Genomic DNA, 26,460 nt, shown 5'->3' with positions numbered 1-26,460 from the left:
TGGGGTATCATCTTATATATTCAGCCCACTGGGCCTCACCTGCTTTTCCATGCCATGTATCTGTTGATGGCAAGTCTACATTTGTATTATTCATGTTTTTCTGCTTTTGTTGCAGGCAACATTTAAGGGCTGGATGGATATTATATATGCAGCTGTTGATTCCACAGAGGTGAGTCAGTGTTCTACCATGTTCTGGAGTGTTAGGGTCAAGTCAGAGATATCATGACTACATGGACAGTCCAGAACTGGCATCATAGTTCCAGCAGCTGGGGTTCTCTGCCTTGTTTTCTTTGGAACAAAACACTATGAGATACCACTGCCTAATACAAAGGATTCTTATGCATCCTCTAGTGAGTATCTGATACCCCAGTATTCTCTAAAGTCCAGTCTTCTTTCTCCATGGTGGCCAAGGAAAAACCACTCATACAGGAGATGGAGCCAGAAGTGGCAGAATCACAGGATGCCTTGATTTTCTTCTTCCCTCTTCTCCAAATGGTTGGATAGTCAGAAACCAAATTTCAAAGAGTATCTGTTTTAGATTGTGGGAAACCTTAAGACTGCACTAAATTTGCAAGGGAGACCCTCGCATGGCTCCAGACTCCCTAGTGATGGCCAACTGTTGAATTTTAGAGTTTCTAGTGATGACCAGCTGTTGAATTTTAGTTAAAGAAAAGATAATCACAGATTCCCAAAGTTGGAAGTGTACTCAGTAATCTAGCCTAGTTTCTATTTTCCAGCTTGGAAAGTTGAGGGATAAAAAGAAAGAGTTTCCCAAAGCCATAGAGTAAGCAGATGGTTGGCTCAAGAATGGAGTCAATGGCAGAAATTATTGTTTCCTGTGATAGCACATGTGTGTGTTTCGACCTGTTTGGGAGTCTGCAGAGTTGATGCCTAACACCTAAAAAGTATTCAGTACCTGTGAGCTGGTACAGACTGAGTATCCCTTATCTGAAATGCTTGGGACCAGAAGTGTTTCGGATTTTGGAGTTTGTAAGATTTGGGAATATTTGCATAATACTTACAGTTGAGCATCCCTGATCTGAAAATCCAAAACGCCACAGTGAGCATTTCCTTTAAGCATGACCTTTGCATGTTATGTCAGCATTCAAAAAGTTTCAGATTTTGGAGCACTTGAGACTTCGGATTTTCAGATTAGGGATGCTCAGCCTGTAGTAGCAGTAGAAGTGGTTTGATTAGTGTTATAGCAGCACCGAGGGATGAGAATTAATCTTTATGGCCATTCCAGTTGTCATTATAAATTCACAGATTGTCATTATAAGTTAATATACAGATGATGCATAGCAACAAATCTGAGTTTGCTTAATTCTGGGTGTGTCAATAAAGTCAACTTTCTGGAAAGACAAAGCTAACAGTAGATACTTAACTGTTTATAACAATTATAGTTTACATTGTAATATTTATATATACAATGTAATTTTATAATTATATATACAACATAATTTTATAATTACAATTTATAGCAAAGGAAATATTTAAAAAATACTAATGTACTCATTTCTTTCGTCTTTTTGAGTACATGACCTTCGCTCTAGTTTGGCTTTGACATCCATCTGTGCGGAGGTGGAGATGGGGAGTGGGGAGGAAAGGTTTTGCAGATGTGTAGTAGACAAGGTGTGTGGCTTGCAAATGCTCCAAGAGTGAGTGACAGGTGGGTGGAAGTGTGTGGAGGGGTGCCTGTTTTGATGCCGGTCCTGATATGTACTGGTTGTTGTATGCTGGCTTCTAGCTTGATGACTCTTGTCTATATAGTCACCCAGCACTCTGCTGGCCTCAAATATTGAAGTTGTGGTTGTTGAAACTGTGAGCATTTTCCCCGTCATCTCCTCCTGGCCTTAAATACTGGTACTCTGCCATATCCTCCCCATGGTCCCTGGCAGTCTACTCCCATCCCTTGCTGCAAGGCCCAACATGACAGGCCCATGGCTATCAACTCCGTGTCCAAGCCACATGAGAAATGAGAGGTTCAAGAGACTTCTCTCTGTTCAATTATGTTACTCAAATCTCTTAAGTCAGCCTGCCTGCCTGATATATCTCAGGCCTTCCCAGTAGTAATTCCTTCCAGGAAATGCAGAAGTAAAGCAAGAATACCCTCTTTGCCTTCCATGTTTCCCTCAATTTACTGCATTCCAACCCCCCTTTCCAGACCCAAAGAGGGATAATCAGGACACACATCTTGCAGCTCTGATTTTCTGTCTCTGTTTATTTTTCCTACATTTCCTATGGACAAATTGGGTGAGCTTTGATAATTTCATCTTCTTGTCTAAATCTCCCTCCAATAAAACTCTCCACCTTCAAACCTTTGATCTAACAAAGAGGGACATGAAGGAGTACAGACATTCCTATATCTCAAAGCAGTAACCTAACATGCAAGACTATTAGCCCACTTGGCAATTTTATTTTAAATGTCCAATGCTAAATATTCTTTCCATTACGTTGTTTCTGTACTAATGTCTACCTTTTGTTCAAATAAATGGATGCCTCAAGCAAACTTGTACTAAGGTCAGGTAGTCTTCATAGCAAAAGAGAGAAATAATGTTTTCAAATAATTACCTTCATTACACTAGTCTACATTGTGAGTGTTGAATAACAAATACCATAAATGCATTAAACATTAGTCAGAGCTATCAGCACTTATGTCTTTGATGTGATAGAGGGAAAAAAAGTGAAATCTTTTTGCCACCTGCCTGAAAGTGCCTGAAGCCAATAACAATGCAAAGGACTTGGATGAAAGGGCTCTTAGGTGATTTGGGTTGTACCTTGGACTAGGAGAGCTTGGTTGGAGTCAATTTGTGTCCATTTTAGAGCTCGATCATTTATTCATTCATTTAGATATTTATTCCATGTGTATCAAAAATCTACATATCAGAAGGTATGCTAGGCACTAGGAAGTTAAGAGTGAAAGGACATTACCACATATTAAGTAAAGCAGTGGGCTCTATATGGGGGTCATAGGAGTTCAACAACACTTAGTAGTTTAGTCACCTCTGCCCAAGGTGAACGTGCCCCTCCTCTGGTGGCCTCACCTCCAGTCAGGTTCCCTCCAGTTACATACCCATATGGACATTCCATATGGATGACTTTTTAAAAAGACAAATGTGATCATACCACTCATCTCCCTTACAGCCCCTCAATGATTCTCCTTTGCTTAGAATAAAAAGCCCGATTTTCCATCACCCCAGGTCCCCGCCACATGCCATCACTCAAGCTGAGCTGCGAAAACTGAAAGACAGGCTCCCAACAGGGGCTATGGCTGTTAGGAAGAGGCTATGTAGTCAATGTTGCTGCTAAGAAACACCTTGGTCTTCTAGATAAGGTAGTTAGAATGCTTATATTTTTCTCCAGTAATTGTTTTTTTTCTCTTATTAAAAAAATTTCTAACAGAAAGAACAACAGCCAGCGTTTGAGAGCAATTCATTCGGTTACATTTACTTCGTAGTCTTTATCATCTTTGGCTCATTCTTCACTCTGAATCTCTTCATTGGCGTTATCATTGACAACTTCAACCAACAGCAGAAAAAGATAAGTATCTGGGTTGTCTTGATTTGGTAATTTTATCTCTGTCCTCCAAATGCATTAACAAAACATAATTCTGGCCTAGAATGTTATACAAAGTAGCCTTTATGATCTGCGCAATAACAAGGAGGGAGCCTCCCATGTCTGCCTGGAGATGATCCTCAAAGATGAGGCTGAAAGAAGACTGAAAACATCTGGGTTTAATTAAGTCATTACTTTTATTCTCTTTTACCTTCTTAATCAATGGACATTGCTGCTATTGAGATGAAACCCATTAATAACTGAACCCTAATAGAACAACAACCACCAGGATTAGTATTTATTAAATATGACACTAGGGTCATATTTTAATAACCTTTCAAATGCACTTTATTATCTACTATAAAAATAATATACTCTCCTTTTCCTGCCAGTGTGTCCTGGCCCCCAGCACCCAAGCCTCAGCAGATCTATCCATCCTACTCGGAAAGAAGATGATTGGGGAAGAGGCAGGGCTAGGGAGGTTTTCTTCCCTATGCATTGTAATAAACACATGTTTATTTTGCTGATTCTAAAATCCACAGGAGCTTTGTAGTGAATGTGGAAAATCAAGATAAAAAGAAAATTTAAATCACCCAAAGGTGGCCACCAAATGATAACCACTTTAGACCATGCCTCTTATGATTTTGATATAATCCATTCCAGTCACTTCGTATTACTTTTACACAGTTAGGATTACCTTGCATTTTTAATTTTGTAGTTTTGACCTCATTAGTTATAAGCTTATGTCATAAAATTAACTTTGCTATAAGAATTCTCAGAGCCTCTGGCAGGGCGTGGTGGCTCATGCGTGTAATCCCAGCACTTTGGGAGGCCAAGGCGGGGAAATCACTTGAGGTCAGGAGTTCGAGACCAGCCTGGCCAACATGGTGAAACCCAGTCTCTACTAAAAATACAAAAAATTAACCAGCTGTGGTGGTACACGCCTGTAATCCCAGCTACTTGGGAGGCTGAGGCAGGAGAATTGCTTGAACCTGGGAGGCAGAGGTTGCAGTAAGCCGAGATCGCTCCACTGCATTCCAGCCTGGGCAACAGAGCGAGACTCCATCTCAAAGAAGGAAAAAGAGAAAAAAAAAAAAGGAATTCTCAGGGCTGAATTACATTGCATATTATGGATAGACCATAATTTATCCTGATCATTCCCCTCTTTGGACATTTATAGGTTGTTTTTAAATTTCTTGCTTTTCTAAAATAATTATGACCATTTTTAAAATTCTGTGTATCTCTGATTATTTCTTCAGCATAAATTCCTAGAATTACAATATTAAAAGCATTGAAGACATATTGTCAAAATACCTTCCAGAAATGCTGTGCTAGGTACCCTTATTCTGCAGAATATGAAAATGCATGGTTACTGAGATCTTATCATTCTAATTGTTATATATTTATTATCTTTTTTAGACTGGTGGGGAAAGTATTATCTCATTGTTTTATATTTATTTATTTGATCATTAGTGAGGTTACACACTTTTTCACAGGTTGATGGCCACAAGTATTTCTCCTTTAAGAGTTTTTTATTTATATCATTTGTCTATTTTTAAGTCTGAGATTGCCATCTTTTTTGTATGCATTTTTATATAATAAGTCCAATTTGTGACATGCATCTTATATTTTTGTAATAACATATTTAACTTGTAGACATTAGTATTTTTCAGAGTCAAACTCCCAATCTTGTTATTTTTGGCTTTTTTTTAATTGTACTTATGAACTAAAGGCATTTCTCAATCCCCAAATCAAGTAACTAAATATTCTCCTTTGGTTTTCCTAATTGTTTTATGGCTTTCTTTTATTTTTCCTCTGGACTCTCATAATTCATCCAAAATGTACCTTGATACCAATTAGCCTTCTTAGCATCTGCTGGGAAAGTTGTTCCCTGTTGTTACACAAACTGTATTGCTTCTGCTACTCAGGAGTGTGTGATGTAGCATCCTCTCTGTAATATGCATCTTGATTGCTATCAATACCTGCAATTTGGATGTCAGCCTTTGTGATTTTAGATTTAAGCTTACATTAGAAATCATCGTTTTGATCAATCCACTATATCCTTTTGTTTTGTCTTGTTTTACTTTTTATTACAGAAAATCTCAAACATGCATAAGAGTATACTAGAATTAACCTAAAATACCCATCACCCAGCACAACATTTATTGGCTTAAGAATGTGCTTGTTCTAAGCCATATATGCCCTTACTCAACTCTGCCACCAGATTTTTTTTTATGGAGCAAACCACAGACATCACATCATTTGATTCATAAATATTTTAGAACACATCTCTTTTTAAACATAACCACAATTCCATTAGCACACCAAAAAATTTAGTGTGAGTTCTTTAAATTCATCAAATACCGAGTCTATTTTCAAATTGGTCTGAGCCTTTAATTTAAAAGAAAAATGTTTATTTATTAATTCTGTGTTTCATTTGTTTATTTGTTTCTGTTGAAGCTTTTTGTTTGTTTGTTTTCAAATCAGGATTCAAATACATAAGGTCTTTCCATTTGACAACTTTCTTGTTCTCTGAAATGCCACGATGTTCCAAGTTTAGGTTGTACCCTTCCTGCCCTAGTTCTGTAATCAGCTATTTCTCTAAAAACTGTTTGTTTCTTTGTGGGAAACGGTTTCCAAGACCACAGTCTAGAATGCTCATTGTCATTGTTTCTAAGCCTTTCGAGTGGACAGAGTTGCTTAAAATTCAGGACTACAAGGAAATATATAAGTGGAAATTTGCGTACTGATTACTCAAATTCAGGACTACAAAGTTTTCACTTAACATCTATATCTCCCCCTTTCCACACTGAGAAACCTTATTCTCAAAGGCAAAGATGATAGAATTTAAAATTTCCACAATTACTCATTTTCTTTATCTCACAACACACATACACACACTACAGTCTCAGAATAGTGGTATTAATACTACTATGACATATATGATTACTAAAAGACTAATTTCTTCCCAGCATCCCAGAACAACTTGATTAATTTTTAGGTTGACTTCTAGGGCTACATATTTTTATCTGTGCTGGTGGAGTAAAGTCAAACCCCAAACCCTCATCAAAGTAAGCCTGGAGTCACAAATGATCAGGGAAGACTGGCTTTTTACTCATAGTCTGGATTGAGACAATTTTCTGGTTGTCTTCCATTGCCAACAGACAGATTCGGGTTTTTTTCTTTACCCTTCTGTTGGCCGCCTTTGGATAGTCCCATATTCTTGCAAAGACGTCTGTGCCTCTCCTGTCTTTGCATAGGCCTTATTTCCCATTACCCCCTTACATTTACTAAAAACTGAGATTCTAGTTTACAGAGATTAGTAAATGTTCTAAGACCAGCCACGGCTTTGGGCTAATTTACTAGTCTATCTTTTTGATCTCTCAATTTTCAGACCCCCAATTTTTTTCTTACTTTTATGCCAGTTCAGCTTTACATTTTAAAAGAATTCTGTTCTAGTTTATCTAGCCTTTCTAAATATTTTGCCCCCAAATTTCCAGATATGAGAATCCTAGTTCATTTTTCTATTCTTTCTTGCTCAGTAGTGAAAATAGTTAGAACTTTTTTTTTTCCCTGAGAGTGACTCTGAACAGATTTTATGCAGCTTTGTTAGTAGTGTTATGTGTATTCATTATTTAAGAGAAATTCAATTGCCCTTTATGAGATGTTTGTCTAAATTTTTGTACTAATTTCTATTTTTGTTGCATCATGGTTTGATTTATGCAAGCTGAAATATGTCAAATTTTTGTAAAGATTCTGTGTATATTTGCAAAGATTTGTAACCTTTCTGTTCTAAAAAGTGAAAAATAACTGATAAAGGTAACTATTTCTCCTTTATACCTTAACTTAAATCTTGTTTCTTTATAGCATTTCGCTATGGTCCAGTCTCTTAAGCTTACCATTGAAATTTTAAGAATTGTTAATAGAAATGTAATGTAACTTAAAAATTGTGTCAAAAAATTCAGAACTAGATTCAAAAAAAAAAACTGTTAAAGGTAATTAGCTCTTATCTTCTCCATATACTTAGGTGGCCAAGACATTTTTATGACAGAAGAACAGAAGAAATACTATAATGCAATGAAAAAATTAGGATCCAAAAAACCTCAAAAACCCATTCCACGGCCTCTGGTGAGAGCAATTGAATGACTGTAAATATGTAGAACAGTTGAGTTACTGTGAGGAACTCAAATTTCCGCAATGCCATCCTTCTTTATTTTTAAAATTTGCAGACATTAAGGACTCAACAGAAGTCAAGACATATTCAAACACTTAGGAAAATTAGATACTCAAACTCAAAAGTAAGAGCCTGGACAACAACTTAAATTTATTTTTGTGTGAGCCAGGCAATATGTGCTTAAGTAAATACTTATTGCGACCATGTGAACTTAGTGGTTTGTTTGAACTTAATTTTGACCAGTTTTATTTTATTTTATTTCAGTAGTTTTTGGGGAACAGGTGGTTTTTGGTTCCATGTGTAAGTTCTTTAGTGGTGATTTCTGAGATTTTGGTGCACCTGTCACCCAAGCAGTGTACACTGTACCCAGTGTGTAGTCTTGTATTCCTCACCCTCTTCCCACCCATCTCCTTGATTCTCCGAAGTCCATTATATCATTCTTATGCCTTTATGTCCTCACAGCTTAGGTCCTACTTATAAGTGAGAACATACAATACTTGATTTTCCATTCCTGAGTTACTTCACTTAGAACAATGGTCTCCAACTCCATCCAGGTTGCTGCAAAGGCCATTATTTCATTCCTTTTTATGGCTGACTAGTATTCCATGGTGTAGATATACCACATTTTCTTTATCTATTCTTTGGTTGGCAGGCATTTAGGTTGGTTTCACATTTTTGCCGTTGCGAATTGTGCTGCTACAAACATGTGGTATGTGTAAGTGTCTTTTTCATATAATAACTTCTTTTCCTTTGGGTAGGTACCTAGTAGTGAGATTGCTGAATCGAATAGTAGTTCTACTTTTGGATCTTTAAGGAATTTCCATACTGGTTTTCATAATGGTTATACTAGTTTATATTCCCACCAACAGTGTAAAAGTGTTCCCTTTTCACCACATCCATGCCAAATCTATTATTTTTTTGATTTTTAAATTATGATAATTCTTGCAGGAGTAAGGTGGCATCCCATTGTGGTTTTAATTTGTATTTCCCTGATAATTAGTGATGTTGAGCATTTTTTTTCTATGTTTCTTGGCCATTTGTAAATCTTCTTTTGAGAATTGTCTGATTATGTCTTTTGCCTACTTTTGGATAGAATTGTTTTTGTCTTGATGATTTGTTTGAGTTCCTTGTAGATCCTGAAAATTAGTCTTTTGTCAGATGCATAGTTTGTGAATATTTTCTCCCACTTGGTGAGTTGTCTCTTTACTCTGCTGATTATTTATTTTGCCATGCAGAAGATTTTTAGTTTAATTAGGTCTCATTTATTTATTTTTGTTTTTGTTGCATTTGCATTTGGGTTCTTGGTCATGAATTCTTTGCCTAAGCCAATATCTGGAAGAGTTTTCTTGATGTTATATTCTATAATTTGTATGGTTTCAGGTCTTAGAGTTAAGTCTGATCCATCTTGAGTTGATTTTTGTACCAGGTGAGATGAGGATCTAGCTTCATTCTTCTACATGCAAATTGCCAATTATCCCAACACAATTTGTGGGATAGGGTGCCCTTTCCCCAGTTTATGTTTGTTTGCTATGCCAAAGATCAATTGGCTGTAACTATTTGGCTTTTTTGGGGGGTTCTCTATTCTGTTCCATTGGTCTACATGCCTGTTTTTATACCAGTACCATGTTGTTTCAGTAACTATGGCCTTGTAGTATAGTTTAAAGTCAGGTAATGTGATGCCTCCAAATTTGTTCTTTTTGCTTAGTCTTGCTTTGGCTATGCAGGCTCTTTTTTGGTTTCATATGAATTTTAAGATTTTTTTTTTCTAGTCCTGTGAAGGATGACGGTGGTATTTTGTTGGGAATTGCACTGAGTCTGTAGATTGCTTTTGACAGTATGGTCATTTTCACAATGTTAATTCTACCTATCCATGAGCAGGGGATGTGTATCCATTTGTTTGTGTCATTAATGATTTTTTTCAGCAGTGTTTTGTAGTTTTCCCTGTAGAGATCTTTCATCTCCTTGGTTGGGTATATTTCTAAGTATTTTATTTTTTTCTGCAGCTGTTGTAAAATAAATTGAATTCTTGATTTGTTTCTCAGCTTGGTTGTTTTGGTGTATAGCAGTGCTACTGTTTTATGTACATTGATTTTGTATCCTGAAACTTTACTGAATTTATTTATCAGATCTAGGAGCTTTTTGGATGAGTCTTTAGGGTTTCTAAGTATACAGTCATAGCCTTGGCAAATAGCAATAGTTTGACTTCCTCTTTTCCAATTTGAATACTCTTTATTTCTTTCTCTTATCTGATTGCTCTGGCTAGGACTTCCGAGTGCTATGTTGAATAGAAGTGGTGAAAGTGGGCATCCTTATCTTGTCCCAGTTGTCATGGGGAATGCTTTCAACCATTACCTGTTCAGTATGATGTTGGCTGTGGGTTTGTCATAAATGGCTTTTACTACCTTGTGCTATGTTCCTTCTATGCCAATTTTGCTGAGGGTTTTATCATAAAGAGATGCTGAATTTTGTCAAATGCTTTTTCTGTGTCTGTTGAGATGATTATATGATTTTTGTTTTTAATTCTGTTTACATGATGTATGACATTTATTGACTTGAGTATGTTAAACCATCCCTGCATTCCTGGTATAAAACCTGCTTGATCATGGTGGATTTTCTTTTTGATATGCTGTTGGATTTAGTTAGCTAGTATTTTTTGAGTATTTTTGCACCTATAGTCATCAGGAATATTGGTCTGTAGTTTTCTTTTTTGTTGTGTCCTTTCCTGGTTTTGGTATTAGGGTGATACTGGCTTCATAGAATCATTTAGAGAGGATTCCCTCTTTCTCTATCTTTTAGTGTTAGTGTAACCACCCTTGCCCCCTGCCTAGTCAGAGCCAATTTATCAAGACGGGGGAATTGCAATGGAGAAAGAGTAATTCACACAGAGCTGGCTGTGTGGGAGATGGGAGTTTTATTATTACTCAAATCAGTCTCCCCGAGCATTCAGGGATCAGAGGTTTTTAAAGATAATTTGGTGGGTAGGGGCTAGGGAAATGGGGAGTGCTAATTGGTCAGGTTTGATATGGAATCATAGGGGGTTGAAGTGAGGTTTTCTTGCTGTCTTCTGTTCCTGGATGGAATGGCAGAACTGGTTGAGGCAGATTATGGGTCTGGGTGGTGTCAGCTGATCCATCCAGTACAGGGTCTGCAAAATATCTCAAGCACTGATCTTAGGTTTTACAATACTGATGTTATCCCCAGGAGCAATTTGAGGAGGTTCAGACTCTTGGAGCCCAGGGGCTGCATGACCCCTAAACCTTAATTTCTAATCTTGTAGCTAATTTGTTAGTCCTGCAAAGGCAGACTGGTCCCCAGGCAAGAGGAGGGGTCATTTTGGGAAAGATCTATTATCAATTTTGTTTCAAAGTCAAGCCATGAACTGAATTCCTTCCCAAAGTTAGTTCAGCCTATGCCCAGGAATGAACAAGGACAGCTTAAAGGTTAGAAGGAGATGGAGTCCATTAGGTGTGATTTCTTTCACTATCGTAATTTCCTCAGTTATAATTTTGCAAATGCGGTTTCATAAGTAGGACTGGTACCAATTCTTCTTTAAATGTCTGATAGAATTCAGCTGTTAATCCATCTGGTACTGGACTTTTTTTGGTTGGCAATTTTTTTATTACTGTTTCAATCTTGCTACTTTTTGTTGGTCTGTTCAGAGTTTCTATTTCTTCCTGATTTAATCTAGGATGGTTGTATATTTCCAGGAATTTATCCGTTTCCTCTGGATTTTCTAATTTGTGCATGTATGTGTTTGTAGTAGCCTTGAATGATCTTTTGTATTTCTGTGGTATCAGTTGTACTATCTCCTGTATCATTTTTAATTGAGCTTATTTTGATCTCTCTTCTTTTCTTGGTTAATCTCACTAATGGTCTATCATTTTTATCTTTTCAAATAACCAGCTTTTTGTTTCATTTACCTTGTGTATTTTTTTTTTGTTTCAGTTTCATTTATTTCTGCTTGATCTTTGTTATTTATTCTAATGGGTTTGGATTTGCCTTTGGCTTGTTTTTCTTTCTCTAATTCCTTGAGATCTGACCTTAGATTGTCTGTGAGTGCTCTTTCAGACATTATGATGTACGCATTTAATGCTACAAACTTTCCTCTTAGCACCACTTTTGCTGTATCTCAGTGGTTTTCATAAGTTGTGTCACTGTTATCATTCAGTTCAAAGAATTTTTAAATTTCCATCTTGATTTCATTGTTAACCCAAAGATCATTCAAGAGGAGATTATTTAATTTCCATGTATTTGTATAGTTTTGAAGATTCCTTTTGGAGTTAATTTCCAGTTTTTTTCCACTGTGGTCTGAGAGGATACTTGATATGATTTCGATTTTCTTAAATTTATTATGACTTGTTTTTTGATCTATCATATGGTCTATCTCCATGTGATATGGAGAATGCTCCATGTGCTGATGAATAGAATGTATATTCTGCAGTTGTTGGGTAGAATGTTCTGTAAATATCTGTTAATTTCATTTGTTCTAGGGTATAGTTTAAGTCCATTGTTTCTTTGTTTAATTTCTGTCTTGATTACCTGTCTAGTGCTGTCAGTAGAATACTGAAGTCTCCCAGTATTATTGTGTTGCCTCATTACTTAGGTCTAATAGTGATTGTTTTATGAATTTGGGGGCTCCAGTGTTAGGTACACATATATTTAGGACTGTGATGTTTTCCTGTTGGACTAATCATTTTATCATTATATAATGTCCCTCTTTGTCTTTTTTAACTTTTGTTGCTTTAAAGTCTGTTTTGTCTGATATAAGAATAACTACTCTTGCTCACTTTTCATTTCCATTTGCATGGAATATCTTTTTCCACCCTTTACCTTAAGTTTATATGAGTCCTTATGTGTCAGGTGAGTCTCTTGAAGACAGTAGATGCTTGGTTTGTATCCATTCTACAATTCTGTATCTTTTAAATGGAGCGTTTAGGCCATTTACATTCTACATTAGTATTGAGATGTGAAGTACTGTTCTATTCATCCTGTTAGTTGTTGCCTAAATACTTTGTTGGGTTTTTAAAAATTATGTTGTTGTTTTATAGGCCCCGTGAGAATTATGCTTTAAGGAGGTTTTGTTTGTTTGTTTTGTTTTGTTTTGGTGCATTTCAAGGTTTGTTTCATAATTTAGAACTCCTTTTTGCATTTCTTGCAGTGTTGGTTTGGTGGTGATGAATTCTCAGCATTTATTTGTCTGAAAAAGACTTTATCTCTCCCTCATTTATGAAGCTTAGTTTTACTGGATACAAAATTCTTGGCTGACAATTATATTGTTTATGGAGGCTGAAGATAGGACCCCAGTTCCTTCCAGCTGGTAAGGTTTCTGCTGAGAAGTTAACTGTTAATCTGATAGGTTTTCCTTTATAGGTTATCTAATTCTTTTGTCTCACAGCTCTTAAGATTCTTTCCTTCATCTTGACTTTAGATAACTTGATGACTATGTGCCTAGGTGATAATCTTTTTGTGATGAACTTCCCAGAAGTTCTTCGAGCTTCTTATTTGGTTGTCTAGATTTCTAACAAGGCCAGGAAAGTTTTCCTCAATTATTTCTTCAGATAAGTTTTATGAACTTTAGATTTCTTCATCAGGAAGACCAATTATTCTTAGGTTTAGCCATTTAACATAATCCCAAATTTCTTGGAGGCTTCATTCATTTTTTAAACTTTTTTCTTTGTCCTTGTCTAATTGGCTTTTAATTCAAAAGCTTTGTCTTTGAGCTCTAAAGTTCTTCTACTTGTCCTAGTCTATTGTTGAAACTTACCATGGCACTTTGCATTTCCCTAGGTGTTTCTTTCATTTCCAGAAGTTGTGAGTATTTTTTCTTTATGATATCTATTTCTCTGGAAAATTTTTTTATCCATATCTTGTATTGTTATTTAAATTTCTTTAAGTGGGTTTTCACCCTTCTTTGGTATCTCCTTGATTAGCTTAATAATAAATCTTCTGAATTCTTTATCTGGAAATTCAGAGATTTCTTCTTGGTTTGGATCCATTGCTGAGAAGCTAGTATGATCTTTTGGAGGTGTTATAGAACCTATTTTGTCATATTACCAGAATTACTTTTCTGGTTCCTTTTCACTTGGGTAGACTATTACTTAAAATTGTTCTTGGATTTATTTTTAATTGAAGTGTGTTTTTTTTTAATTTAAAATATTTTCCCTCTTTAACATCAGGACAGTGTGTATTTTAGCCTAATTTGATTATTGGTGCTTGTAGGAGTAAAGACTCTGTATGAGATCCTTAGTTATAGAGAGTCATTGTGCACTGGCTTTCCCTGATGCTGGTTGTAGTAGTTACCGTCTTAGTGTGCTGGCAAGTTCACTGTGTCCTATGGAGTTGGAATGGCAGGGATCTCTTGCAGCTTATCTGGTTCTCTCACGGTGTACATTTTTATTTATTTATTTATTTATTTATTTAATTTTTTCCCAGTGTTTTATTTACTGACTTGATGATTCAGGCTTCAGGCCAATAGGGAAGGTATCCCTGAGTAGGCACTGGCTATGGCTAAGGCAGGTGGGTAAATGTAATACCCAACAGTGGGCTGAGGTCCCAGCCTTGATGAAGGTGGCTGGGAGACCTCTCAGTTAGATGCGCTGAGGTTTTATCAGGGTGAAGAGTAGAAGCTACCTCAGCTCCTCTGCCAGGTCAGCCAGAAAGCTATTCACCTCACAGCCTCACTCCTATCCCAGTGTTTTGGCTGTTCAGATCAGACAGCCACCTCTTTTCATCTGTAGGAATGTTGATGTTCCAAGTAGGGAGGAACTGTGACTCTGCCTCTCACACAGCCTGAATCTAGGGTGTGCTCCTTCTCTGGGGCCGCACTCACCCTGGATTGTTCCAGACAGGCTGTCTATAGATGCCTCCATACTGTGTTCCTGTGGGGGAAGCCCCAGCTGTGTCTGCAGTGAAGTGCCAGAGGAAAACAAGGACCTCTTCTCTAAGGCCCTTCACTATCACAGAGGATGCCTGCCCATTCGGCCAGAGGTGCAGACTTTCCCTACTGTGCCAGCACTGCAATTGTGTTTCTGCTGTGAGAAACTACCCACCAGCAGAAAGATCTGGAACTCAAGACCTGCTCTTCAGATTCTTTTGTCCCACAGGGTGATCCCCTGATGTGGTGCACTCCCCCTTCCCTAGGGATGGGGTTTCCTGAAAGCCAGACTGCAGTATTGTTATTGCTCTTCTGGGTCTAGCCACCTGGCAGGGCTACTAGGCTCTGGGGTGGTGCTGGGGAATGTTTGCAAAGAGTCCTGTGATGTGATCTGTTTTCAGGTTTCCCAGCTGTGGATACCAGCACCTGCTCTGGTGGAAGTGGCAGGAGAGTGAAGTAGACTCTGTGAGAGTCCTTGGCTGTAGATACATTTAGTATGCTGGCTTTCTCAAATGCTGGTTATGCTAGCAGTGAAGTTGTCACGTGGACAGACTCAGGACCTCTGGTTAGTCAGGATGTTGCAGGCAGTAGAATTAGCTGTCGTTTTCTCCTTCCTGGGATCAGGGCTATTCTGTCATGAATTGCAGTCATGTCCTGAGTTGGTTGACCTCCAGCCAGGAGGTGGTGCTTTCAAGAGAGCACCACTGTGCTATTAGCAGTGGGATATACGCTTGCCCTAAGTTGGCCAGGGGAAGTATTCTGACTTTCAGGAGACAGGCAGAGCCATAAAACTCCCAAGGGTTTATGTCTTTTGTGTTCAGCTACTAGGACAGGTAGAGAAAAACCATCAGGTGAGGGCAGGGTTAGGCAGGTCCAAGTGCAGACTCTCCTTGAGTGGGGCTTGCCATAACCACTGTGGGGGATGAGGAAGTGGTCCTCAGGCCAATGAGGTTATGTTCCAGAGGGGATTATGGCTACCTCTGCTGTGCAGTATAGATCACCAGAGAAGTGGGGGATAGCCAGTAGTGAAAGGCCTCGCCCAGCTCCCACACAGTTGGTGAGGCTGGTCTTGCTCCTGCAGTACCGTGCTAACTGCACCAAGTTTAGATCCAGACAGCCTACTCAGGGATCTCAGACCTGCCCCAGGCCATAAGCTTCCCTGCTGACAAAGCAAGCATGGCTTTCAGGCCACATCCCTCCCTGTCTGCCCACGATGTCAGCAGCTCCTGCACTCGTATCTGCAGCAACTCCCGTTAGCCCCCTGGATTCTGCTCAAGGAAGTTTGTACCTAGTCGAAATTATCACAAAATCTAGTTGGAAGTTTCTTTCACCCTATGGCCCCTCCTTTTATTTGGCTGGCTGCCTTCTCAGAAGACCCCTGTGAGATACAGTCAGGAATGGCATTCCAGGGCTCAAGCTGGAGACTGGGAGTACCTTCAAGGTTCCTGTTGCTTCTTCTACTTTTGCACTTAACATGCAGCTCCCTAAAGTCATTTCATCTCTAGGTAAGGTTACAACCTTCTCTCATGATCTGCATTTTCAGATTCCCCAGTGGGGATGTGTGTTTGGAGGCAGGTTTTCCCCCCTCTCACTCACACTTTGGGAACTCACGGCTTTTCACCTGTCTCTTGCAGTCTGCAGTGGCATGTCACTTCTTTCAAAGGATCTGTGAATTCTTCTGGTTTTCCTGTTACGTTCCTGCGGTGGTTCTTGAAGCAAAAGTCCACAGTGTGAGTCTCCACACACTGTTCTGTCCATCCAAGTGGGAGATGCACGTTAGCCCTGCCTCCTATCTGCCATCTTCCTGTTTTTGCTTTTTTCAATTTTGGTGAATTTAAAATGTACTTGTAATACTTTTTACCAGTTTTTATTAGTGTGAGGTTAAGGTCATGCATACTTACTTCCACTTTACAAGTATTTATGATAAACTTTATATATCAGGGATTGACAGACTTTTCCTTAAAGGCCCAGATAGTAAATATTTCAGTCTTTGCTGGCTATATGTCTCTGTCATAGTACTCAACTCTGCCATTGTGGTACAGAAGCAGCCATAGACAATATAGAACAAATAAACATGCCTGTATTCCAACACAACTTTGTTTAGGGACATGGAAATTTGGATTTTATATAATTATCATATGTCACAAAACTTTATTCTTCTTTTGATTTTTTTTTTCACCAAACATTTAAAAATGTAAAACCCATTCTGAGCTCACGGGCTGTACAATAACAGATAGGTCACTGGATTTGTCCTATAGGCCATGGTTTGCTGATCCCTGTGCTCTATGAATCCTGCTTTATCAGGTACTATGGGGCAAGATAGAAGTAGCATCCAGGGCAGCTCTGTGCTTGCAGTCTAATTGAGGAGCTGAGATGTTGTATACATACTTTAGAGCATTGGATTATAAAGTAGTACAATAGGCACAACAGAGTTGGTAGCTCTGACAAGTGAGTTTGAATGCTCCATAGCAGAGCAGGTCAGTGGAGGCTGAAACGTCAGGGAAAGCAGGATGAAGGAAGGGCTTGCAATTGGAAGCATGCAGATAATTTGGAGGTTTCCATTTGAACATGAGATCGCAAATGATGAATGCAGTCTACTTACTGCTATTCTCAGCACTCAGAATAGGGCCTGGCATAAAATGTGTTCTCAGTAATTATTTATTGAACAAAAAAGTATGTTTTAAGGCACAAACAGAGTCCATCACACTAAAATGAAGTATTTTTGATGCACTGAAAAAGTCAATGAATGTCAGGGCCAAGGATTTAGAATTTATCTTTTATGTAGTGAGAGATTTTTGACCACAGGGTTAATGATAAAATTATATTTGGGGAGGTTTCATCTGCCAGCGGTTTATGGGACTTCAGTTTACCTAAATTGAATCTAGCTTTTAAATACCAATCTCACTTTCTAGTACTAATTTCACTTTAAAATTCTTACTTGAACTTGAGCCAACAACAAGAAAAGAGAGAATTTTTGTTTACATATGCATGCTATACAACCACTGACTCATTACCAGTTGGTCTTGGGTTTGGCATTAACTAAAAGAGTCACAAGACACAATATGTTCTGACATATTTATCAGTTTATTTCAAGCAACACAGCACACAGCCCAACAAAAGTTGCAACACATAGATGCACTGCACAGAGCATGCTAGGCTGCAAGAGATGAACTGAAAGTGGGTGCAGACAACATTAACATAGGAAAGCTGTCACCTCCATTCCTTAAGCATCTTTTATAGCATGCTTATCACATGGCTTATCTGGGAGTAGGTGCAAAGTCACAGCTCTCCCTGTGTAGCTACAACTCACCAATCAAGCCTTCAATGAATGATTCTGGTAATCAAATACAATCTCACCACTTAACACTGCACGTTTATCTTGACTTTTATATTCCAGAGTAGTGTCGCATGAGATAAATCCAACATCATATCACCAGAAGTCCCTGAGTCTGGGCTTAGACTTCAAATCAACAGTTAGCCATTGACCCACAACTTTATCTCCCCAGAGATTTTTTTTCCATCTCTAAAATCCAAATATTAGCTTTTGACCCTCAAAACAAACGAAGAGCAATTGCATAGGAGGAAAACATAGCTGTTTTAGCCTGAGCATTGATGCATTTCATTTCCAGTAATAGAACAAGGGGTTTGGAATCACTTCGATTTCTCCTGAAGCATCTTCACAGGGTGGCTTCATTTCTTGCTTTAAAATTCATACTGAGGTATAGGAGTCACACTGCGTTCTGAAGTGACATAGAATGCTTTTTGATCATCCAACACTTTAGGTAACCCAACACTTTAGGTAATTTATGCTCTTAATCTCCTCTATTTGTCTAGATGTTAGAGTTAACTATAAAACCAATACTCACCCTCCCTCATATTTCTTTTTGCCCTTCATTCCGCTTCCCTGGAGTGCAACTTTTCTCCAGCTCCTTTCTGACTTCCCAAATTCATGCTTAAATAGGAAAGGCACTTGACTTTCTAGTGTCTTCTCCTGGCTCTTTGATAAAAGCCTTGGGGCTCCCAGCACATGGTTCGAAAGTCACAACTGAAATGTAGTGTCCTCTAGTGTTGTCCCTACCCTCCTTCCTCTCATTGCCCTTGCTGTCCCCAAGTGATATATAATTCACTCCCGTGGTTTTAATTCATATCCGTATTAATGTCATCTGTATTCTAGCTTCTGTACCTGCACTCCAAACTCATACTTCTACCTGCCCATTGCCTTTGGATCCCCCACTGGCACCTCAACTCAACCTGCTCAGGTCAGATCTCATCATCTCTCTTTAATATTCCTCATCCTCTGTTCTCTGGCTGGTTAGATGGTTTTATCAACCAGAAACTATATTCTCAGTCTTAACTCTCTCAAAGCCCACTACATTTGAATTTTCTGACGGTTCTTGCTTCCACCTCACATTAGCTCTTAAGCCTATATGCTTTTATCTTTATCTGCTGTCACCACCACAAGCCAACATCATCTTTGCCTGGATTATATAAGAGATCCCTTGAGTGTCTAAAGATGTATTCTTAGGAGTATGTGAGTTCTCTAAAGATAATAGTGTATGCCACTTTGATTAGGTGATAATATAATATAAAACAATATGTACACAGATTGTAAAGCAACCAACGTATAGTCAAGAATGTTATAAAATTTCAATGTCTGAATTTGTATTTGGGAATAGTTTTCCACAAAGTGAAGAACAAAGTAGTGCTTCACAGCAGTTGTATTAAAGAAAATCATGGAATAATTGAGTAATTTCACTGCATATGGTAGACTTGCAATGCAAACTTGAGTTAGGACCTGTACCTGAACAATCAGCATATACTCACTTTTTGGGCAGTATGGCCATCTATATATAAACCACATGTAAATTCACCCTCAGTTATAGTATAAATTAATAATTTTTTTCTATTTTCAGTTTTAGTAATTATTGGATTATAATCTCATCTATTAGCTTTATCTTCAAGTGAACAAGAATTTTAAAATTGGCATTGAAGAATTATTTGAATACAGAATTTTGGTTAAGTTCTGATTATTGTGAATTGGCAAATGGAGCATTGAAGATACTAATTCCATTTTGTCCAACATACTTATGTGAGCAGGTATTCTCTGCACTAATATTGTTGAAGTAAGAATGCAGAAACAGATAAAATATAGATACCAAGATTCATCTTTTTATTATTAAATCCAACATGCACTGTTTTATTTCAGCAAAGCACATCATCAATCACATCAAAGTTATGTTGTTACTAAGACTTTTTAATATTTTTTGTTTTAAAATGGAATTAAAGCTATAAGCTTAAGCACTTAAAACCAGTTACTAATTGCATTTTAATGAAAATATATAAGGCAAGCCTGGGGATTTATAAGAATTTCTTGCCCTTTGAAAAGGGTCTGTGTATTTTTCAAGGAACTGCTTTAATTGTAAGGAAAAACAAATTCTGTTGTATTTATGTTCTTTTTATTGTATGTAATTTTATTCTTGCATTCGAAATGATTTATAATTTCTTTTTTTTCTCAGAACAAATGTCAAGGTCTCGTGTTCGACATAGTCACAAGCCAGATCTTTGACATCATCATCATAAGTCTCATTATCCTAAACATGATTAGCATGATGGCTGAATCATACAACCAACCCAAAGCCATGAAATCCATCCTTGACCATCTCAACTGGGTCTTTGTGGTCATCTTTACATTAGAATGTCTCATCAAAATCTTTGCTTTGAGGCAATACTACTTCACCAATGGCTGGAATTTATTTGACTGTGTGGTCGTGCTTCTTTCCATTGTTAGTAAGTAAAATCAGCAGTCAGAGGGACTTTAAGAACCAGAAGTAAGTTTGTAAATCTTATCATTTTTTGAAGTTTGTTCAAACTATCCACAAAGCAGAAAGCTGGGCCAAGTGTAGTTTCTGAAAGAATAGACAGGGGTACTAATGCCATTCTTTACTGGGAAGTTGCTAGGAGATAGAGAGTAATTTCCGTTCCCTTAACTCACTACACAACTGAAATAGAGTTCAATAATTATGCAGCTAATGTATTCAATGGAAATAGACAAAATTAAAATGACTCAGAAGTTTTTGTGGTGGTAACCTGATTTATTCAGATAATTGAGTCGAAGTTCTACCTTTCCTGTGCAACTATAAGCCCTATGAGCATTTTTTAGTTTTAAGGATTTACTGCCCATGTTTTTTCCTTTGTTCAAAATCCACATGGATGCCAGATCACAATTATTGTGCCCCTGTGGCACTGCTGTGCCCCCTTTCAACCCCTGTACAAGGCCCCATGGCCCACTCTAGATTGGGCTTTCAAGAGTATATCATTCAGACAATCAAAGCTTTTTTTCTATTCTATATCCCATGTTAACTTAAACCACATTGTGAACTGTGCTTTTCTCAGATTCTTTGACCCCGCTTACCAACCAGCCTCATTCTCTAATCAGTATATTTTTCCTAATCACAGGCAGGGTTAACTAAAAGGCTTATAAAAGAATACAAAAGAAAGAAGGTGATTACCATACTCCTTCTTATAAAACACACACATACACACATCAACTTTAAAATTAAATTCTTCATGGCTAAACCATAAGTGCTTACTCTGGGTTTTTGAAGTCTGGTTTTAATTAAACTGTTAACTTGACTTTTTATAATTATGTAAAACGGTCCAGGAGCCCTTCTCATAGTTCAAAACGCAATGAAGACAAAGAAAACTGATTTTCCAAGTGGAAGCTTTTGTGCGATCTCAGAAAGAATGCATCAGACAGATATATTGGATCAAGATATTTTGGTTCCTAATGCTACTGCAGCATTGCAGGTGTTTCAGAGAACAACAACAAATATGCTACAGTTCATAGTGTGTTCTGGTTTCTAAGCCATGATGTTAATGTAGATAAAGCTTATCAATAGATTCTTCCTTGAGTTTACAGTCAAGTAGACCTTTAATTTTTATTAGTCAATTCCAATCACAAGTCTTGGTGAAATTGACAGCAGCAAAAAAAAAAAAAAAAAAAAAAGGGCTAGAAAATGGTGGTCGGATGTCTGGGGAGGCCCTCTAAGAACTCAAAGAGCCCTTCTTCTGATGAGAAAAGAGCAGCTCATTCATTCCAACAGCTCCTTCCATGCAGTGCCAGGCATCATGCACTTTGTGGAAATGTTTCTGACTTTTGTCCTTTGAACAACTGCTTGGCAATTGCAGTTATACATGCTGTATGGCATTTGCCCCAGTGGATGAGAAAATCCACATATTAAGCCAAATAATACTCAGCAGTGGGATTAATCCATATATTAATCCTACTCACTAATGTGGACAGAGTTTTATATGCCTTTGCCAATATTTCTGCCGTCCAACGCTTTAGCCTCAGTACTTTTCCAAGCTCTTTCCTAAGTTTTCGGAGAAATGCAAAATGAGTGTGAGTTGAAATGAATCTCTCTCTAGGAGTTAACCATCTAGTTGAGGTATTATGGCTTACTCATCTTAAAGTGCCAAAAAAAGATAGATATGGAAATTAATTGAACACCAAATCACATGGTGCAAAGCAGAAATGAGCTCAGAGAAAGAACAGATTACTATGGGCTTGATCAGCCCAAGAAATATTCATAGAGGAGGTAGATCTTAAATGATGGGCCTCCTCCAGTTGTTGCTGAATTGGCACTTAAGAAACTTTACATCTTTCCAGGGTTGACTTTCCAATTAAAGTATGAATTAAACTTCTTTGGCACAATTGGGTAGTCAGTGAAGTATATAATCAACTAGTTCTCTTTAGTCATTAGGTGACAGCAGAGCATTCTGCTGCCCATGAACCCTAATAGACCCCTAGTGACCTTACAGGACACTCAAGGTCATTAGGGGTCATGGGCACTCAAAGACTGCCCATGACCCCTAACAACCCTAGAAGACTCTCAAAGCAAGAACAAGGCCATGTCTACACAAGACAAGCATGTTCCAACCATTCTATAATGTTTAGGCCAAAATGTGAATTGTCTTAAATCCTTGTATCACTTGCTTGCAGAGCAGGCAATGGAAGAACAGGGTGACATTTTAGGTCAAATATTCAGCTGTTTGATCAAACCTCTGAAATGACATTTATGGGGTTTGCAGCAACAGAGAAAGTATCTCCAAATTGTGTCCCTTGAGCTTTTTGAGTTTGGATCTCAGAAGTCCTTGGAATGAGGATGACAAATATGAAAGATCCATGGGCAGCTTCAGCCTAAAGGTGAGCATTCCAATGCTACCATTTCCCTCTAGCCCTACATACATTGTGGCTCTTTCAGCAGATAAGCTGTCCTCACTTGTAGTAGGGCTGTATTTAAATTCTTCTACACAAATAAATACAGCCCTTCTACACCTGTAGTAGGGCTGTATTTAAATTCTTCTACACACAAATGTAGAAGAACTGTATGGCCCTTGGAAACTATTTTCCAAATTAAGACACAGATAGGTATTTTCCCTGATAGTGGTAAAAGAAATTCTTAGTTTTGTACTTAAGCTACAAAGTATTGATAAAAAGTTGGCCCCCATAGGATTCTGAGGCAGGAGACAGGCTGGATCTGAAACCAGTGTGCCTTCTGGAAACTTATTTACTTTTCTCCTTCTCCTGAGGTACAATGATTTCTACCTTGGAAAATCAGGAGCACATTCCTTTCCCTCCGACGCTCTTCAGAATTGTCCGCTTGGCTCGGATTGGCCGAATCCTGAGGCTTGTCCGGGCTGCACGAGGAATCAGGACTCTCCTCTTTGCTCTGATGATGTCGCTTCCTTCTCTGTTCAACATTGGTCTTCTACTCTTTCTGATTATGTTTATCTATGCCATTTTGGGTATGAACTGGTTTTCCAAAGTGAATCCAGAGTCTGGAATTGATGACATATTCAACTTCAAGTCTTTTGCCAGCAGCATGCTCTGTCTCTTCCAGATAAGCACATCAGCAGGTTGGGATTCCCTGCTCAGCCCCATGCTGCGATCAAAAGAATCATGTAACTCTTCCTCAGAAAGCTGCCACCTCCCTGGCATAGCCACATCCTACTTTGTCAGTTACATTATCATCTCCTTTCTCATTGTTGTCAACATGTACATTGCTGTGATTTTAGAGAACTTCAATACAGCCACTGAAGAAAGTGAGGACCCTTTGGGTGAAGATGACTTTGACATATTTTATGAAGTGTGGGAAAAGTTTGACCCAGAAGCAACACAATTTATCAAATATTCTGCCCTTTCTGACTTTGCTGATGCCTTGCCTGAGCCTTTGCGTGTCGCAAAGCCAAATAAATATCAATTTCTAGTAATGGACTTGCCCATGGTGAGTGAAGATCGCCTCCACTGCATGGATATTCTTTTCGCCTTCACCGCTAGGGTACTCGGTGGCTCTGATGGCCTAGATAGCATGAAAGCAATGATGGAAGAGAAGTTCATGGAAGCCAATCCTCTCAAGAAGTTGTATGAACCCATAGTCACCACCACCAAGAGAAAGGAAGAGGAAAGAGGTGCTGCTATTATTCAAAAGGCCTTTCGAAAGTACATGATGAAGGTTACCAAGGGTGACCAAGGTGACCAAAATGACTTGGAAAACAGGCCTCATTCACCACTCCAGACTCTTTGCAATGGAGACTTGTCTAGCTTTGGGGTGGCCAAGGGCAAGGTCCACTGTGACTGAGCCCTCACCTCCACGTCTACCTCACAGCTTCACAGCCTTGCCTTCAGCCTCTGAGCTCCAGGGGTCAGCAGCTTAGTGTATGAACAGGAGTGGATTCACCAAATTAGCCATTACATTTTCTTTTCTGGCTAAAATAAGTGATATTTCAATTTCATTTTAAATGATACTTACAGAGATATAAGATAAGGCTACTTGACAACCACTGGTACTATTTTAATAAGGAAGAAGACACTAGGAAGGACTGTAAAAGGACATACCAATGTTAGGATTGAAATAGTTCAGGCCGGGCGCAGTGGCTCATGCCTGTAATCCCAGCACTTTGAGAGGCCAAGGCGGGTGGATCACGAGGTCAAGAGATCGAGACCATCCTGGCCAACATGATGAAACTCCGTCTCTACTAAAAATACAAAAATTAGCTGGGCATGGTGGCATGCGCCTGTAGTCCCAGCTACTTGGGAGGTTGAGGCAGGAGAATCGCTTAAACCTGGGAGACGGAGGTTACAGTGAGCCAAGATCGTGCCACTGCACTTCAGCCTGGTGACACAGTGAGACTCTGTCTCAAAAAAGAAAAGAAAAGAAACATGGTTCAAATTATATCTAAACAAAAAAGAATAAGAAACGAAAAACACATTAAAATTTTAAGTTGTATTTTCTATGTTTCTAGATACATCATTTTTGTTTGATATTTTCCTGATGCAAGTATGTGGTTTATCACATGTAGCTCTTTTGCATGCTAAATGAAAATTCAAAACTTGCCAATAAATGAATAGCTTATTGCAGACATTTTTTACCAACATTAATTATTTTGGGTTTGTTTAAAACCTAGAGGCACAATCTTGACTTGTCAATTACTACCCTTTCACAAGCTACCATCTCAGATATATATATATATATATATATATATATATATATATATATATATAAATTCAATAAAGCTTTCTGTTTGTGTTTCTTTCAGATAGTACACTAATATTCCCCTTTAGTTCAGTGGTTGTGTGAGTAGTGGTTTAAATGTGGTGCTTTGCTTGCAATTAAAGACTAGAACCAGTGGTGTATCTGACAAGTGTTTAACAACTGACTCTTCAGGAAAAAAGAAAGCTATGCTTTATAGCATTCACTAATCTCTGTGGTGTGAGTACTCCCATTATGGCTGATTTCAAGCTATCAACATAATGTTACTGGACGTGGAGTTGAGAAGAGATGCTCATAATAAGTTCTTGAGAGCTGGCTCAAGCTGACTGCAGCACATCACTTGCTGAAACTGAAAAGAGAGCCCCACTTGGCTGGTTAAGATATTTGCAGTGGGCACCTTGGGCAGAGAGAGTACCCTCTTAGCAACACCTGGGGCACGGGGTGAGAGATCCATAGACATACTGCTTAACCAGTGATCTTAGCCATTTGATGAGCCCTACTTACAGTTTTGGCTGAATGTCTGTTTCAAAGAAACACCCAGACCTATCAAAAGGGCTTGGGAGCAGGAGGAGCCCAGGTGTTCCCTAAAAACTGGAGATGCCAAGAGGTCAAACAGGCATTAGGCTTTCAGTACCCCAAAAGCCTGGGCGAGGGACAAAGAACCTACATCGTGATCATTGAGGAGTGGAGGAAAACCTCATAGAGATAGCCCTGGAACCCTGTATCTCAGACAGGTGAGAAGAACTGATGTGTCTGTCAGCAGCCTGGAGTCTGAGGTCGAGCCCTCTGACCTGCCCCACACTGCCCAGCAAAGGGAATGGCAGCACTGGATCCTGTGGTGGGCTGAGAGGTGATTATTTTCAGTGTGTGAGATCTTACCATGACTTGATGTATTCATTTCAAGGGCCTGAGTTTTGTAGGCAGCCTTGTGCTCTGAAGCATTGGTAAAAATAGTGATAATATCATTATCTAATATTTATTTAGTGGTTTCTGTGCATCAGGCACTGGCTAAGCATTTGTCATGAATGATCTCTTTTGTACCTCGTACCAACCCAATAAGGAAGATATACCCCATTTAAAAAGGAGAAAACTGAGGCTCAGAGAAGTTGAGTGACCTGCATACAATCATGCACCTGGTGGAGCCCGAGCCTGTGTGCCATGATGGGAAGGGGAAGTGGGTAGGCTCAGGACCAGGGAAGCTTTGAGATGGGCTACCAGGGCTCCTGTGCAGGACTGGGAGGGCCTTGTGGAAATCACTAGTTACAAAGTCATGGCCACATTCTCCTTGAGGTACTGGAAGTAAC

The 26,460-nt window shown here is 38.6% G+C and overlaps 1 protein-coding gene across 1 annotated transcript in view; it reads left to right on the top strand.

Annotated features, from left to right (window-relative positions):
- Window positions 1-25,105, top strand: part of SCN11A (sodium voltage-gated channel alpha subunit 11) — a 107,195-nt gene extending 82,090 nt beyond the window's left edge. Inside the window, exons 22-26 of the mRNA XM_055109673.2 lie at window positions 116-169; window positions 3,403-3,544; window positions 7,583-7,683; window positions 20,120-20,390; window positions 23,196-25,105. Coding sequence (XP_054965648.1) covers window positions 116-169; window positions 3,403-3,544; window positions 7,583-7,683; window positions 20,120-20,390; window positions 23,196-24,244 — 1,617 coding nt within the window. The 3' untranslated portion in view covers window positions 24,245-25,105. The remainder of the gene's footprint in view (window positions 1-115; window positions 170-3,402; window positions 3,545-7,582; window positions 7,684-20,119; window positions 20,391-23,195) is intronic.
- Window positions 25,106-26,460: the final 1,355 nt, after the last annotated feature.

Source organism: Pan paniscus, chromosome 2 (genome assembly GCF_029289425.2).
Source record: "Pan paniscus chromosome 2, NHGRI_mPanPan1-v2.0_pri, whole genome shotgun sequence".
Classification (NCBI taxonomy): domain Eukaryota; kingdom Metazoa; phylum Chordata; class Mammalia; order Primates; family Hominidae; genus Pan; species Pan paniscus.
This window is presented reverse-complemented; position numbering and strand designations above follow the sequence as displayed.